This window comes from Leptidea sinapis, chromosome 27, assembly GCF_905404315.1.
Source record: "Leptidea sinapis chromosome 27, ilLepSina1.1, whole genome shotgun sequence".
NCBI classification, from domain to species: Eukaryota; Metazoa; Arthropoda; class Insecta; order Lepidoptera; family Pieridae; genus Leptidea; species Leptidea sinapis.
The window spans coordinates 11,695,619-11,710,163 of record NC_066291.1 but is presented as its reverse complement, the minus strand read 5'-3'; the positions used below and the strand labels follow the sequence as shown (position 1 = coordinate 11,710,163).

General features: G+C 33.2%; 2 protein-coding genes across 3 annotated transcripts; one reads left to right on the top strand and one right to left on the bottom strand.

Annotated features, from left to right (window-relative positions):
* Positions 1-234: 234 nt before the first annotated feature.
* LOC126972659 (MKRN2 opposite strand protein) lies at positions 235-5,962 on the top strand. 2 transcript variants are annotated; one of them, XM_050819541.1, is made up of 5 exons: positions 235-573; positions 654-731; positions 817-1,024; positions 2,001-2,172; positions 5,685-5,962. In XM_050819541.1, the coding sequence occupies exons 1-5, from the start codon at positions 449-451 to the stop codon at positions 5,768-5,770; spliced, it is 669 nt and encodes a 222-aa protein (XP_050675498.1). In that variant the 5' UTR covers positions 235-448; the 3' UTR covers positions 5,771-5,962. The 2 variants fall into 2 exon arrangements, with proteins under 2 accessions (XP_050675498.1, XP_050675499.1); XM_050819542.1 differs by having other exon boundaries at positions 2,001-2,238.
* A 4-nt stretch (positions 5,963-5,966) lies between these two features.
* On the bottom strand, positions 5,967-14,178 carry LOC126972660 (putative defense protein Hdd11). The gene is made up of 5 exons (XM_050819544.1): positions 14,125-14,178; positions 13,355-13,521; positions 11,918-12,085; positions 7,121-7,221; positions 5,967-6,970 (listed from the first exon to the last, which is right to left on the bottom strand). Exons 2-5 carry the CDS (start codon positions 13,508-13,510, stop codon positions 6,898-6,900), a joined length of 498 nt encoding a protein of 165 aa, XP_050675501.1. The 5' UTR covers positions 13,511-13,521; positions 14,125-14,178; the 3' UTR covers positions 5,967-6,897.
* Positions 14,179-14,545: the final 367 nt, after the last annotated feature.

The following is a 14,545-nucleotide window of genomic DNA, read 5'->3' as shown; positions in this document are numbered from 1 at the left end:
GAAATATATTAAGCTTAATTCTGCTTATTGCATACCATTCAGACAAGATTCGGACCAAAGAGAATATAATCATGAATGTTTGTCAAGACTGGGCCTCGAGCTACGTTTTGTGATTGGCTATTTAAATGCCAAACGGCAAACTAGTAATGCTGTCAGTTTTGTCAGCTTTTGTGTTGACAGATGACACTGATAGATATTTTTACGATTTATCTGATTTGGTCATTCAGGATTCGGCACAGCTGGATCGTAGTTATTTGCTCAATATTTCTCTTTTCGGAAACAATAGCTTTCTGTGCCTGTAAATTATACAAAAATCGGGTTGCTTATTCTTGCAATGAATTAGTTTAATGGTTCCCTTTTATTTAGTTTATAGTTATTAGTTTTAAATAAGTATTTCGCTACATTGAAAACTCAGTAAGCTATTTGTATTTCAAATACTCTCACGAAAATGGATCCGGGAATCCTTTGTCTTCACCATTGCAACCACAAAGTGTTTTGTACTGTAATACCTGAGAAATGCCCTGCCTGCCACCAAACCCTAAATAGATATGACTACAATCTTCTCCCATTCAGGTATGTGAATTTTTCATCTTTTTTATAGATAAGTGCTGGTTTTATATTTTGTTTACTAGCTAGTTTATGCATTGTTTTAGAGTTCCCTATCCCTTTGTAAAAGCATCACAGCATCCAAGGGCAATAGTGATGAAGCCAACACATGGTGATTTCCTCAAGTAAGTAGTCCCAACATTATCAGACATCAATAATTAGCCTTAAATTGATTCATTGATTTATGATAAACTATTTCCTTTGTTGCAGTGACTACTATAATTCCAAGGATTTACATATTGGAGTGACTAATTCTCATGGTTCTGTGATTGAATTTAGTGAAGAAGGTATAAAGGGTGTAGATTCAATTACTAAAAATTGGAGCAATCGGGAGACAAGTATAGATTGGGATCAGTGTCTTTTGTTAGAACAATTTGATGAGTTATGGAATGAAATTTGGGATGAGGTTCTACTGCAGGTAACATTCATTATCATAAGAACAGTATCAATAAAAAAATAATGGTATAGACATTTAACACTTGAAACACACACATATTTTACAGAAATTTTTATTATCTGGTCTTCGAATCTACTGGGTAACTTTAGCATTTTTAAGTTTAATACTTAGTTTAATAATTATTACATTGTTTTGACAATATTCATTATTATATGAAATATATTGAAAACTATTTTTGTATGGAAAAATGTTCCTTTAAATGTATATTTTTGGGAACCTTTTATGTATTATATATTCAATCTATGTACCATATTATAATAGGAGAGCCTTTTTTTTGTTTGGTTATACTTTGGTTGAAAACTACTGGACTGATCGGAATAATACTTATAACATAACACACAGCATTTTTTGGAGATGGTTTTATTTTAGTATATGAAATGTTGGTGATTATTTATCCGGAACCTATAATTCTTTGACATAGAAATGCCTTTATAATAATTCAGCCAAACAACTGAGATGAGTGGACACATACATAGCCGAAAGTCCCTTTTATCACCACACAGTAGAGAAATGTCACACATTCTTATGGTGAGGATGATATAAAAATTTGGGGATTGTCATGCAAGTAGTGTAGTGGAATTCGGCACCAGGAATCAAATCAAAACAGTAGCACTCCAGTAGAAGACACACAATTAAGTGAGGTCTCTTTGCAATGTTTTTTTTTCTGCCAATTACAATGCAGTACCTAGGATTCTTGAAATGTCATGAATTCTGTGTGGAAACATGCAAATTAATATAGGACTTGTATAGGATTCCTCTAAGCTTAATTTTAAGTTGGATGTGAAATAATAAATTAAGAAACTATTTTTTGTAATGAATTATCAGAGATTACTTCAACTTATTGGGGCTTAAAGGGAAGTGAATTTGTTTAAGTTGTGGAATAAGGTTTCGTCTTAAAGAGGTTCTACTGATTATATTATAAATATTTTAATTTCAGGTTAGTTCCAGTCCTCTTTGGAAGCCAGAACAGTACAATGAAGAGCGGCATAACTGCTTTACCTTTGTTCTTGCATTCCTAAGGGCACTTGATTGTGGAGAACTATCTAAAAAGGCTCAAGATCCCAAACTGTTTTGTAAACAATATGTTGTACCTCGTACTTCGACTGCCGGTAAATACATATCTCTCTATAGACAGCTGAAGCGGCAGAATTATTTCATACAGAAATTCTCATAGGGTTAACAAAAAAATTTTTGTGTGTATTATTTATTATTTCAGTATTACCTGTGATTGTTAGATTTAAGAATTTAGAGTTGCAGTGCATTTAATTGAGACCAAATGAAATATATCATATTTATTTAATATATGTAACTCTTGATGATTGTGAAGCATATAAGGATTATTTAAATTTTTTATGCATGAAAAATGCCTGTTGCAGTATGTTTTTTTTTTAAACTAATAAAGTATTAGGTATGTATAAAATATTATATTTGCTTAATTTGATTTGTAACAGGGCAATAGTTATTAAATATAGTTTTTGAAGTATAGTTATCATACAATGTAATTCTTGTATGTTGAAAACAAAGCAGTTCTTGAAGAAACTATTATTCTAATAAATGAGTAAGTGGCGCAATCCATTTGGTCGTATTATGCTGCACCGGTGATGTATACCTATTATTTTGTCAGGAACTTACGGAAGCAAATTTTGAAAGCTGACACACATGGATATGGATTTATATGCGGACTCTAAGATTTAGATAAAGATTTGTATGGGTTATATATATATATATATATATTCTTGTTATTCTATCCATATATGTATATATATATATATATGGATAGAATAACAAGAATATTTTTATCAAACTGTTAATATTTAATAATTAAAGTAAAAAATCCACTGTCATCCATTAAATGACCCAGTCTGTTCTGTTCATAAATTAGGCACTTCTGGCCTAGGTTTGCAAGACCATTAAAGTTTAACTAATTCTAAAAAATATTTATGAAAGTATTTTTTAAATGCACAGAATGAAAATCAGCAGAATTATAAAGAAGAAGTGTACATATTTTTTAAACATGGATACTGTCATAATAGTCATTTATGTATATACATTATCACTGTTGATTGTATATGTTGACAAACATGATGGCGAAAGAGAGGTGCTGATTGTAAGTCATGTGGCACTTTCAACTTTGCCTAATAAGTCTTTTTTTTCGCGTTTTACAATAAGCACATATACATACAGTTACATCAATGTGCATGTGGATGCTTCACACTATTATATATTTATCATTAGATTTAAAATAGTTAATTTAAATGAATTCAACTAATGGAATTGTTCTGATAATAATTATACAAATTGTAATCCTACTAATATTATAAATGTGAAAGTTTGTATGACAGGATGTATGTTTGTACTCCTTTAAAGCAAAAACTACTGAATGGATTTTGATGAAACTTTACATTAATATAGCTTACACACCAAAATAACATATAGGCCATAATTTTTAAAACTATAATGTTCCATTCCGAATAGCAAAATAATTTAAAAACATTAAAATGTTGATGTTTAAATAGAATACTCTTATGCTTAATCTCTGGATCTACTGAAACGATTTTAAAATTTTTCTTACACATAGAGTGCCACATTTTTTGTGAATGTCTTGTGCTATATTATATTAACCCGAAAATTTAAAAGACTATTTCGTGGTCGTGGTTGTCGGCTTTAAGTAAGTAAATCTGAGAAAAAACGGTCAAACACTAAAAATAATTTATATGGCAAAACAATGTTTGCCGGGTCAGCTAGTATGATATAAGACTCAAATATTTAAGTAAGTAGGTAACAAAAAAAAATAGAACTATCATATAAAAAGCCAAATTAGCTACTAATAGTGCAATATAGAATTATTAAAGGTTCATTGAATCTTAATAAGTTTTAATAATATTATAGTGATTATTGTTTAAGTTTTAATTATTTTAACTAATTGTAATGTATTATTGATTTTTTCACATACATCAAATTCGATATATGGATGGTATGTATCTTTTATACTAAGTTGGTCCATAGTAAGAATTGTTTCAAATAAGCATCATAAACTCCCTTATTTTGTGCAATTGATTTTTTTGGGATAAGAAGCAAAATGAAGGAACCACTTATTTTAAGAGTATACTAATAGCAATTGGCCCTCACATCACAATCATCTTGCATGTGGAGTACATATGAATCTGAACGGTCCTAATACTGAACTGAATTTCATCTTTCTATTTATGAAACTGTGATTACCGTTTTATCCTATTCTTCCATTTTTATATCCATCTTGTATTTGTAAAATTTTCCTAGTAGCAATGCCTTTGATATGGCAGATATGCATCTTGTAATAGATTTTAGGTTATTCTATTTAAACAATGACATTCTATACACTTAAAACGACATATCATTCGCAGTCTGATAGCGGAACGGTAAAAATGTCCATAAAGACAATTATATAGCACACTTTTCTCCTTAGTCTTGTGTCAAGATTTAAAGAAACAGTTAAACCTAAACTTAATAAATGTTTTACATAGCTACTTATTGTGTAAGAATATTTTAAACAACCGAGGTTAATGTGGCAATGTATAGAAGTCAAAGCTAATTATCGTGCAATTTGTGGCATGTTCCATATATCGGCTTTGTTTTTATAAGACGTGATTTGTCTATATGTGTAGAACGTCATTGTACTTCGGAAAAAATCCTTGTCATACAATAAAATAATGTCTTCATTTGATGTAAAGTTATTAATGTATTGATAATCTACGATTTTTACAAGTGTATTGCTTTCAGTTGTGCCACAATAACATAAATAGTTATTACAATTAAGAACACAGACGGTGTCGCAGATATCAACTAGTTAACTAATATATTATTTGAATATTTCAAATTAAATTAGACTTAAGATTCAGGTGGTTGATGATAGCTATGCTAAAGTTACTTAGAATATGAACAAAACACTGCCAATTTTTTATGTATATATATATAAACTATTTGTATGTGTAGGTGTATCTACTATTTATATATGTGTCTCTTGTATTTTCCAATTTTGTATTCATGTATTGTAAACTGTATGTAATCTTATTAGAGCTTTCTTTTTTAATGATGGTTCGAGTCGTATGTGCTCAAATTAATGTTAATGATTAACGAGCTATTGAAATCTTGCCAGCTCAGAACTGCCTAAGGATGTGAGCATGAGTCAGGGTGTATTTTTATGAGTTTTTGCTGATTAACAATAATTGGTGTTTTATAAATTATAACGTGTAATCATATTTTACAATGGGTTTATAACGAAATTAATCAATCTCTTTGTGTCATTCTTTGTGTATGGCTCGCCAGTTTGAGATATAAATGTCACTAGCTACAGCACCCTTCAAATCGAACAAATAATGCTTGCACTGTACAGCAGAACCGCCGCTGTGGTATCAACCTAGCGGACATTTTGTATATTCTTGGTTTATTCTCAGTTATAACTTTATGCTATGTTTATTTGTAAGGCCGTATAAATATAAATTAAGTAGGTCTCCTATATTGGATGCATCAACTTTTAGAGCTGCAATTAATTGATTGTGTAAGGATGTCTCGTGACCATGATGGTCGTGATTATTGTCATAAATAGTAATCGCATCAAACAATTATTTTTTAACTATAACAGGTCAACCTGGCACTACAAGCAGCACCCGTTCATGGGTTGACGCATGGACCAGCCATCATTCCTTTCACACATTTGAGGGAAGGTAACGACCCGGCACACGACGCCGCCGTAAGCAATGCCATTTTATGTGTGTATGACGAGCCATGTAATATAGCATTAAATAACACCTAACTTGTGCTCTAGTTTATGTAACTTTTATATTTTGTGTTACTCGAACCAAACTTAGACCCCTAGACACTGTCTTGGTGCTGTGGTTATAATAAACAATTTATTAAAAATCTGTTGTTTTTGTTTTAAACTTTATTAGAAGTATAACTAAGCTTACATCGCTAATAATATTAAAGGGTCATAACACAGTTTTAAGTAAGGCACCATAAATTACGTCACATGGTAAGGGGGAGGGAGGGGATTGACGAAGTGTGACATTGTGTGGCAAGGGGGGGGGGACAATATTTGTGACATCACATTCTTTCAAAGTATAATATTCTATATCTAAGTATAACAATTTTAACAACATACTACTAAAGAGTAACAAAAACTCTGTGTGCGTGATAAAGTTTAATTTTTTTTTCTTGCCAAATTTTTAAACAACGTTGTATATTTTTTTTCTGTTTTGGAATTTTAACTAATGAGACACTTTTAAACTGAACAAAAAAGTGATTTAAGACTACCTACTGTATATTTTAAGAAGCATTCAGTGCAGCTTATGATGATAAATCAAAATATAGAAGAAGTTAACACATTATGGACAGATATTAGGTATAGTAGTGCAGTGTTGAAAGTGAATTGTAATCTATATCAAAAAATTGCAAAGAAAACTGAATTTAAATAATATTTTTTTGGAAACAGCTTTAATTTTTTATATCTAAAATTCGTACTTAAGTAAATGTAAAATTGCAAAATATGCGACATCACACTTCTGGGGTCTCACAATAATTGTGACCGGGGGAGGGGTAAAAATTATGTAAATTTATGTGACGTAATTTGTGGATAGAGCCGTACTTCGTATTCATAATAGTCGGCTAACTTAAAGCATTGCTAATTATCACTCTGTCTTCTTCTATTGACCTAAGTCAGAATGAGAAAAAACACTCCTAAGCAATGATATTTAAAAGTATATAATATCATTGCTCCTAAGCGGCTGTTTAAAGTTAGCGGACCATTATGAATAAGGGGATAAGTATCTAATAATAAGAGATTAAATTGATATCTTTCAAGGGGTTATTTTGACTGGCGCTGATTCAACTCCGACCCAGAAAACAGCTCCATTTAGTGCGATGGTGGCCCTAGAAAAAACAATGAATTAATTAATATTTAATTACGAATACAAATATAAACTAGGCCTACATCAAATTATCCACAGCGTCCATCAACTCTCGGCGAATAGTTTCGTTCTGATTAAATTAGATCGGTAATATAAAACGTATAAAAACTACCTGAATTTCACTATCTCGTTGAAGTTCTTGGGCGCAGTCCAAGTTAGTGTCACCGACTGCTTGTCGTCCGTAGCGTCGTGTTTCTTATGAGTCACTGTGTCCTGTAACAATAATATTTTAATATATTAAGGAATGCTCATAAAGCCACGCAGGTCTCACGAAAACAAAGCAGGTAGGCAGCTAGATATTATTCACATCTACATTGGCTTTCGAGAAAAAATTTTACGTGTAGAATATCATCTGTTTTAAATTCAAACGGCCTTACAAATAAAATTGGCATAAAGTTATAACTAAGTATAAACCAACAATATATAAAATGTTTACAAATAGACATTTTGGGTACGAATGGTATGTTCGGACTTATAACGTTTCCCGCGTTTATTTGCAAGGCAGCTAGTCATTCGGAAAACTTCAGAATTATCATTGTATTGACAGTGTTGTCAACGATATTGTAAACATTTTGAATTTTCTTTGTTTATCATCAGTTATAATTTTATACCAAGTTAATTTGTAAGGCCGAAAAAGTATAAGTTTGTGTTTAATGACAGGTTTCACAGATACTTAATTCAAACTTGAAATTGTTTAGATGGAAAATTTGGAATACCTATACTCAAAGGTCTTACGTAATTGGTATAGGTTAGTAAGTAGGTACCTATCTATGTCTAGAAGAAAAGATAGATATATTATGGTATTTTTGTATGAGAATGCGAGATTCCAATCTTGCCTCACTTCCTCAAAAATGGCGTCCCCTTTATCCTTAACAGGGACCAAGTGCATCCCTGAAATTTTCTGGATTGAAAACGTTTACGCCAACTTTAAATTATAACTGACTGCATAATAAAGGCCCTTATACGGTAAAATTTTTTCGCAATTTTAAATAATACATGGAATTTCTTCGTTAAATTCACTCAGAACACAGACAGAAATAAAAACAATTGATTAAAGCTGGTAATAACATTTTACTACTTAATATGTTTCTTTTTGGAAATGTAACCTTTATAATGTTGTAAAATCAGCTACATATTTTTTATTAAAAGTTTATAGTTAGATACTGTGAGTTTATACTATGTATATTATACGAAAACTTTATCCCCAAATTATTCTAATATGTTGACCATAGTTTGAGAACGACGATGACGGTGTTGCAATACAAAGTATTTCCGCAGCTATAGGTATTAATAGTTAATAATTGGTCAAGTAATAGTAGATAATATCTACATGCATACGGGCCAGTCCTTGGTCTCAAGCATAAAAAAATGATTGAAAACAGATGGTACGTACTTAGCCCAATATAATATAATATTGTAAATGCATACAATTAGTAGGTAGTATTTTATAATCCTACTAGAGGTAGGATTATATATTATATTATATAAGCGAGAAGTTTCAGATTTGTCCATCCACGCCCTCTTGAAAAATTCAGCCTGTATATCTACCTCTTTATAGAATATTTCAACTTTACTGTTTTCGCAATTATAATATGTAGGTAGCTGTCCCACATCAAATAATATCATTAACGTAATGATTGTTAGTTATTAACTCTTGGGTCAGCCGTAGGTACAATTACTGAATAACGATTCAATAAATTACATGATGCTCTATGAGTCTATGGAATCTTATTAAAGGGTTAATGACAGCCATGCTAAATAACTATATGACTTCTAAGGATCCATAGAATGATTTAGTACCTGATAGCAAAAATTATGAAAACACAAATAATAGGTAGGTACCTACTTAACTACTTAGTACTTACCTACAAATATAAAAGTTTTAAGAATAGGCCATATTATGAAAAATGCTGTTGAACATTGAAATTTAAATTTCCTTCGATATTTTGAACTTCGAAATTTCAAATACCAATCCTACCCAGTAAGTACAGATTTTTAGTTTGCCCTCCATTGCCAATTAGGCGAGTCATGGTAGGTATCTGGTTTATTCGTTAACGTAGGTATTTTAAAGTAATACGTAAGTTTTAATTATAAGCTTTTAAGTTTATACCTACTTAGAAAGTTATTGTAATTGCATTGTATGTTTTCCATTATTGTTAATATGTATTAGAAGTTAGCACCTACTATATTAATAATAGATAATATAATAATATGCTAAATGATATTGGTCAACCTTCCGGATGGTGAGCGCGATAAATCTGTAACTGGTGGGTTATAGATACCTACCTATTCTAGAAGTTAATACCTACGGCGTATGATAATATAGGTAATAATATACCTTCCTATCAGCTATTAAACATTATTTCTCTTGGCCTTGCTATTGATCTAGACAAGCATAAGCACTTCCTAATTCATTATTGAATATTCATAGTCATGAAGCTGTCATTTTCACGTAATAATATTCTACGTGCTAAAAAGATTTTTAATTTTTTATGTCAACCTTGAACGGTCAACAATGAATGACTTTGGAGTTGACGGAGGATTTGAATGGAGCGTTGGAACTTATGAACTTTTCTGTCTGATCAGGAAATAGCATAAGTAAATCGAATGTGAAGACACATAGACCTATTTAGGAGAGATTTTGTTTATTCCAAGCGGGAATCAAAGTAGCTTGTTATTTTTCTTTCGTGTCATGGGCCAGCGAGTCATCAGACCAGAACGCACGAGTTCCCGAGGGAAGGCGTGCAAGTCTCTCGCCAATTCTGTCAATGTGCTTCGACTTCGCGTCAGCAATAACTCTTTTGAGGGACCTGGAGGAATGATTGCAGTGTTTTTTAAGTTCACTGGAATTCACATCTTTAGATACCACCGCATTGACCTAAGCCTGATAGTACTCCTGCTTTCGACGAGACGCCATTTTGCAGGAGTGGGCAAACCATGGTTGTAACCTGCCACCGATAGGCACCGAGGAGGATGGAATGAAGAGTTCCATACCTTGCAGTACCACATCAGGAACAGCGTCAGCAGCGGCATCTGAATCATCCAGCGAAAAACAGATTGCCTCCACGGATGAAAAAAATACTGCATCTCATCCCATTATGCGGACCTATAGTGCTACACTCGGTGACAGCCTAAAAAGCGGGGCCGTGTTTGGCGCGTGATCGGCACGGTACTCCGGATCAGGCAGAGGTCCGACGACCCCAGGGGAGGGTCAACGGAAACTAGGTAGACGTCCGGATGTGAGGTCAAAAGAAGGTCCAACAGTGAAGGTGCATGATCTTCCACATCTAGGATTCGTGTTGGTGCAATAACCAGTAGCGTCAGATCATATGCTAAAGTGAAGTCGTGAACAGATCTCCTTGCATGATCGGTGGTACGTTAGCCTAGCCGTTCGGCGTGATGAGCGTTAAAATCGCCAAGATACACGATCTCTGCAGTGCTCGAAGAGCCGGTCAGTCTCTGCGTTACCGCTATGGGACCTATATAGGCATGCGTAGATTCGCGGATGGTCGTCGCAGTCTAGTCCTTGAAGAAAACTCAGGTGTCGAGAACATACATCCTCCCTGACGTAAACGCACTCGCCCGCACGCAGCATAAAGGAGTGCTCCAAATTATACCCAGGGTAGGGAGAGGTAAGATGTATCTGCCAGAGAGGATATCTGTGTCGCAGTTAAAGCAGGGCTGGTTTCGCTGTCTCCAGGTGGAAGTGGACGGCATTTAAATTTGAGCATAGCCCCTCGATGTTGCAAAAGTCCACAAAAAAAGTATACACATATATTCAGCAGTGTGCGAATGGGAGGCACTAATTGTGGTGGGAAGTACCGCAGGCAAAAGATCGCGCGGTCGTTCTTCAACAAGATGGACCGGACCAACCAAATTAAAGACTCGACATCCAAATTCTTCACGATTGTAAGAGAGGCGCGGGACAAAAACCGGTGTAGGCAGATCATCCACCTCGGGTGCAACCATAATGCTGACGATCCTCAGACATGAGGAACTGGTCTCAGAGGTAGAGAATGGAATCCTTAGGAATGGATAAAAATATTGGAATGCAATTTTATTTAAAAAAAGTCCGCTGAGTTAGTCCGTTCATCTCACGTCTGAAGCATATATTTTCAAATGGGTAGTGTTTGATGTTCAATAAATAACTATTTTGAATAGCTTTCTATTCATACTACTCATTTGAATTTTAGTTCTGCGCTTGTCGCTCCGTTATCGCTAATAAGATCCTATTTAATATAATATAGGATATAATCAACGACACTGCTCAAACTCGCTGCCGGGGCTTATATACTTAAGACATTACTATATGCAGTATTGTTCTATAAGTATAGGTATTATGATACGTGTCATTACAGTCAAATGAGCCATTATATTTTTAAATACCTATAAGAGTGTATCGGGGTTAGATACAATTTAACTCAGATGGATCTGTTTTCGTAACTTATTATTTTAAGAAAGATGGCGAAAGGCTACAGATTTAGCTGTTTTTTGGATGTTATACTTACATACAATTGTATACATAGGCTAGGTTGCATCATATTAGCTGATAAAGTTAAGGTTTAAGTAAAATTAAACGTTAACAGTAACGCTGATTTTAACATAGACTGTGGAATGTATTGCACCAGTGAAATACTTATCAAGTAATGTCGAATATTTATTTGAAACTTTTGACAACTAGCTATTTAACATCAACAATAACTTTAACCAGGGAACCGGATGGTTACAGTTAACAGTTAAAGTTATGACGTCATCAAAAAATTATCAAAATGTGCAACATTTTTTTTTCAACCAATACTTTAACATGTTTGTTATTGCTAAAGTAAGTTGATGCAACCCAACCTTAGTGATGTTCTAATTTACTAATAATAATATTATCACCAGTATAAAATAACTTAAAGCATCTTACGCCATTGTTATCGCATTTCATGAGCCGCACTAATTTATTGGTGCTGTCGATGGTGAAGGTCCCCACGGGTTTGTCACCAGCTCTGGCTTGCATCATCAGACCTCTCACGGTGTCCGACGGTGACTTTCCAGTCACTGTCACTTGAATTTGTTCTCCTGCTTTCACCACCTTGTCAAAACCAAATTATATGTTAGATTATTAAGTATTAGTAAGAAGAGTACTACTTTTTATATACATATACATATGAGTAGGCAAACGGGCAAGAGGCTTACGGGATGGGGAGAGGTGAGGCAACCGCCCATGGACAATAGGTACCTATTAAGAGATGTGTTACCGGCCTTTGCTAGTATGCTCTTTTCTTGAGGGTCTCTAACTCGTATCGGTTCTGAAAAACCACAGCCAGTAATTGATTCCACAAAGTGGCTGTGCGAGGCAAGAAATTTCTTGCAAAACGCGCTGTTGTGGAATGCCAGACGTCAACGTGATATGGGCAGTACTTTGCACGTAATTGAATTCATAAAATATAGGTGTAATAGCCAAATAGTTATGTATATTTTCAAGATCAAGATCTTATTCGTTTACGAGGTCTTATTTTGACATTGTTGCGAGCAAAAATTGAAAAAATTTAAATTCACATGACTCTCACAGAACTCTGCTATAACACGAAATAGGAACAATAGAAAATCAGCCAGATAAAAAATTGAGTTGAAGACAGAACGGTTGGCCTTCAGTCTAACATTTAATAAAATAATTGAAATAATGTGTAAAAAATATAGTTTTCTGTCATAGTGATTGAATACAATACACAGATTAAATAAGATTTATTTTGTATTCTACCGTCATACTGTTATATATTCTTTGTTTGTGGTAACGAGACCCACAATACACATGTTACAGTAGTAAGTAGGGATTAAATATTCAATTGGACGTGAGACCAACAGTAGAATTTAGCAATGTCTGTCACCAATTCTTAATTAGATTTGGATGTGGACCCATATGGATAGGGATGTTATTTGAAAATATGTATTGCTAGACAACGTTGAAATAAGTTTATTGATGACACTAGAATATAATTTAATTACTTCACCAAACTTCAAACTATAAGTACCTAAGTAAGATTAAGTCGTGTTATGAAGGCTAGTAGTATACCTAATATACTTAGTCACTAAATTATTGTGAATGTTACGAACACGTTCTCAGCTTGGAAGATGAAGAAACTGATATTGTGTTAAATTACATAGAATTATCTTTAGCTAGACGTCGTGTACTTGACTTAAAATGTCGCTTGTGTAAACAGCCTTCAATTCATAGTACAGCCATACAAAAAAACCGAATGAATCAAGTAAACAATAGTCTTATACATTAGGACGCTTATTTCATTTCTAAATGAGCATTTAATTACAGTTTCCTATCGCTTTATGTTTGTGTATTTATTACCTTAGAACTTGTGGTAACCACATAAGGCGCGGGCGATTTCTGTGCGTCGACTGGATGTCTCGGTATCATGTCTTTGCAGGCACTTTCCGGAGCACCCGAGGAGTAGGCTTCTGCCCCCAAGGCCAATGCAAGGGCGACGCATAAATATTTGAACATCTTGAGATATTCTATAAAATACGTAAAGTTTGTTCATATATATTATTAGTTCATACGAACATGAAAGGAGGTCATGGTCCTAAATCTTCAACTCCAAAGTTCTTGCAGCGCTATTCACAAATACTGGTTGTGTTATGAAACTTTGCATGAACTATTGCTTAAAATTTAAAATGTCCACCGGTTTATATCAATATAGGTGTAAATATTATGTGCTAGATTTATTTGAATTATAATAAACAATACAGAGAGTTGCTGGTACGTGCTATATTTACGTTTCTTAATTGTGAATTAATATCTATTTGATAAGCAAGCAAGATTGTCAGATTATTTTGTGAAGATAAAAAATAAGTTTGCTTTTCAGTTCAATAATAAAGGTATATTTTACTTCTGCGTTAAACCAACTGGAGTTAAAATTTAATTCCTAAGGATTTTTTAGTTAGCGATATTATTATATTTTTATTGTAAAGTTATTGTTTAGCAATCACATAAATAATTTAATATGACACAAAATAATTAAAACAACTAAATTGGGAGAAATACCGATGAAAATGATTATTTAGTTTTAAAATATAAATGCTTTATAACTAAGATATATAATTGGAGATTGTATTTACCTTTTGAGGTAGTTCACACAACCACAGCTTCAACGCAAGCGACAAACAAAGTGCGACCTCGTAGCTTTTAAACAACGTATATATATATTGCTTCTACTAGACTTGGAAGGGCAAAGCAGCAACAAATTATTTATCCCGTGAAAATAAAACAGACCAGACATTTTCCAAGGAATCTTCTCAGCGTGTTTTGCACTATAATGAGCAATCTGGTAATAAGTAAATGGTATGTTGCGATAATTAAATGTAGACTTAGAAAATGACGAGAATAATTATATGAATGTGCATAAGATAAGTATTAAAGGATATTTGTTTTATTTATTGATTGAAATGTAGTTGTTGTTCGCCAAAATGTAAGTCAAATATTAGGCCAAGATCAAATTAGATCAAAGCCAATTAAATTTTATAAAATGTGATTTATTTT

Excerpts from the sequence above, each read along its gene's own strand:
- LOC126972659 (XM_050819541.1), top strand. The coding sequence starts at position 449 with ATGGATCCGGGAATCCTTTGTCTTCACCATTGCAACCACAAAGTGTTT. Across the intron at positions 732-816 it reads ACACATGGTGATTTCCTCAA|TGACTACTATAATTCCAAGG; the intron begins GTAAGTAGTCCC and ends CCTTTGTTGCAG. Across the intron at positions 1,025-2,000 it reads GGGATGAGGTTCTACTGCAG|GTTAGTTCCAGTCCTCTTTG; the intron begins GTAACATTCATT and ends TTTTAATTTCAG.
- LOC126972660 (XM_050819544.1), bottom strand. The coding sequence starts at position 13,510 with ATGTTCAAATATTTATGCGTCGCCCTTGCATTGGCCTTGGGGGCAGAA. Across the intron at positions 12,086-13,354 it reads TGGTTACCACAAGTTCTAAG|GTGGTGAAAGCAGGAGAACA; the intron begins GTAATAAATACA and ends GGTTTTGACAAG. Across the intron at positions 7,222-11,917 it reads TGAAATGCGATAACAATGGC|GACACAGTGACTCATAAGAA; the intron begins GTAAGATGCTTT and ends TTATTGTTACAG.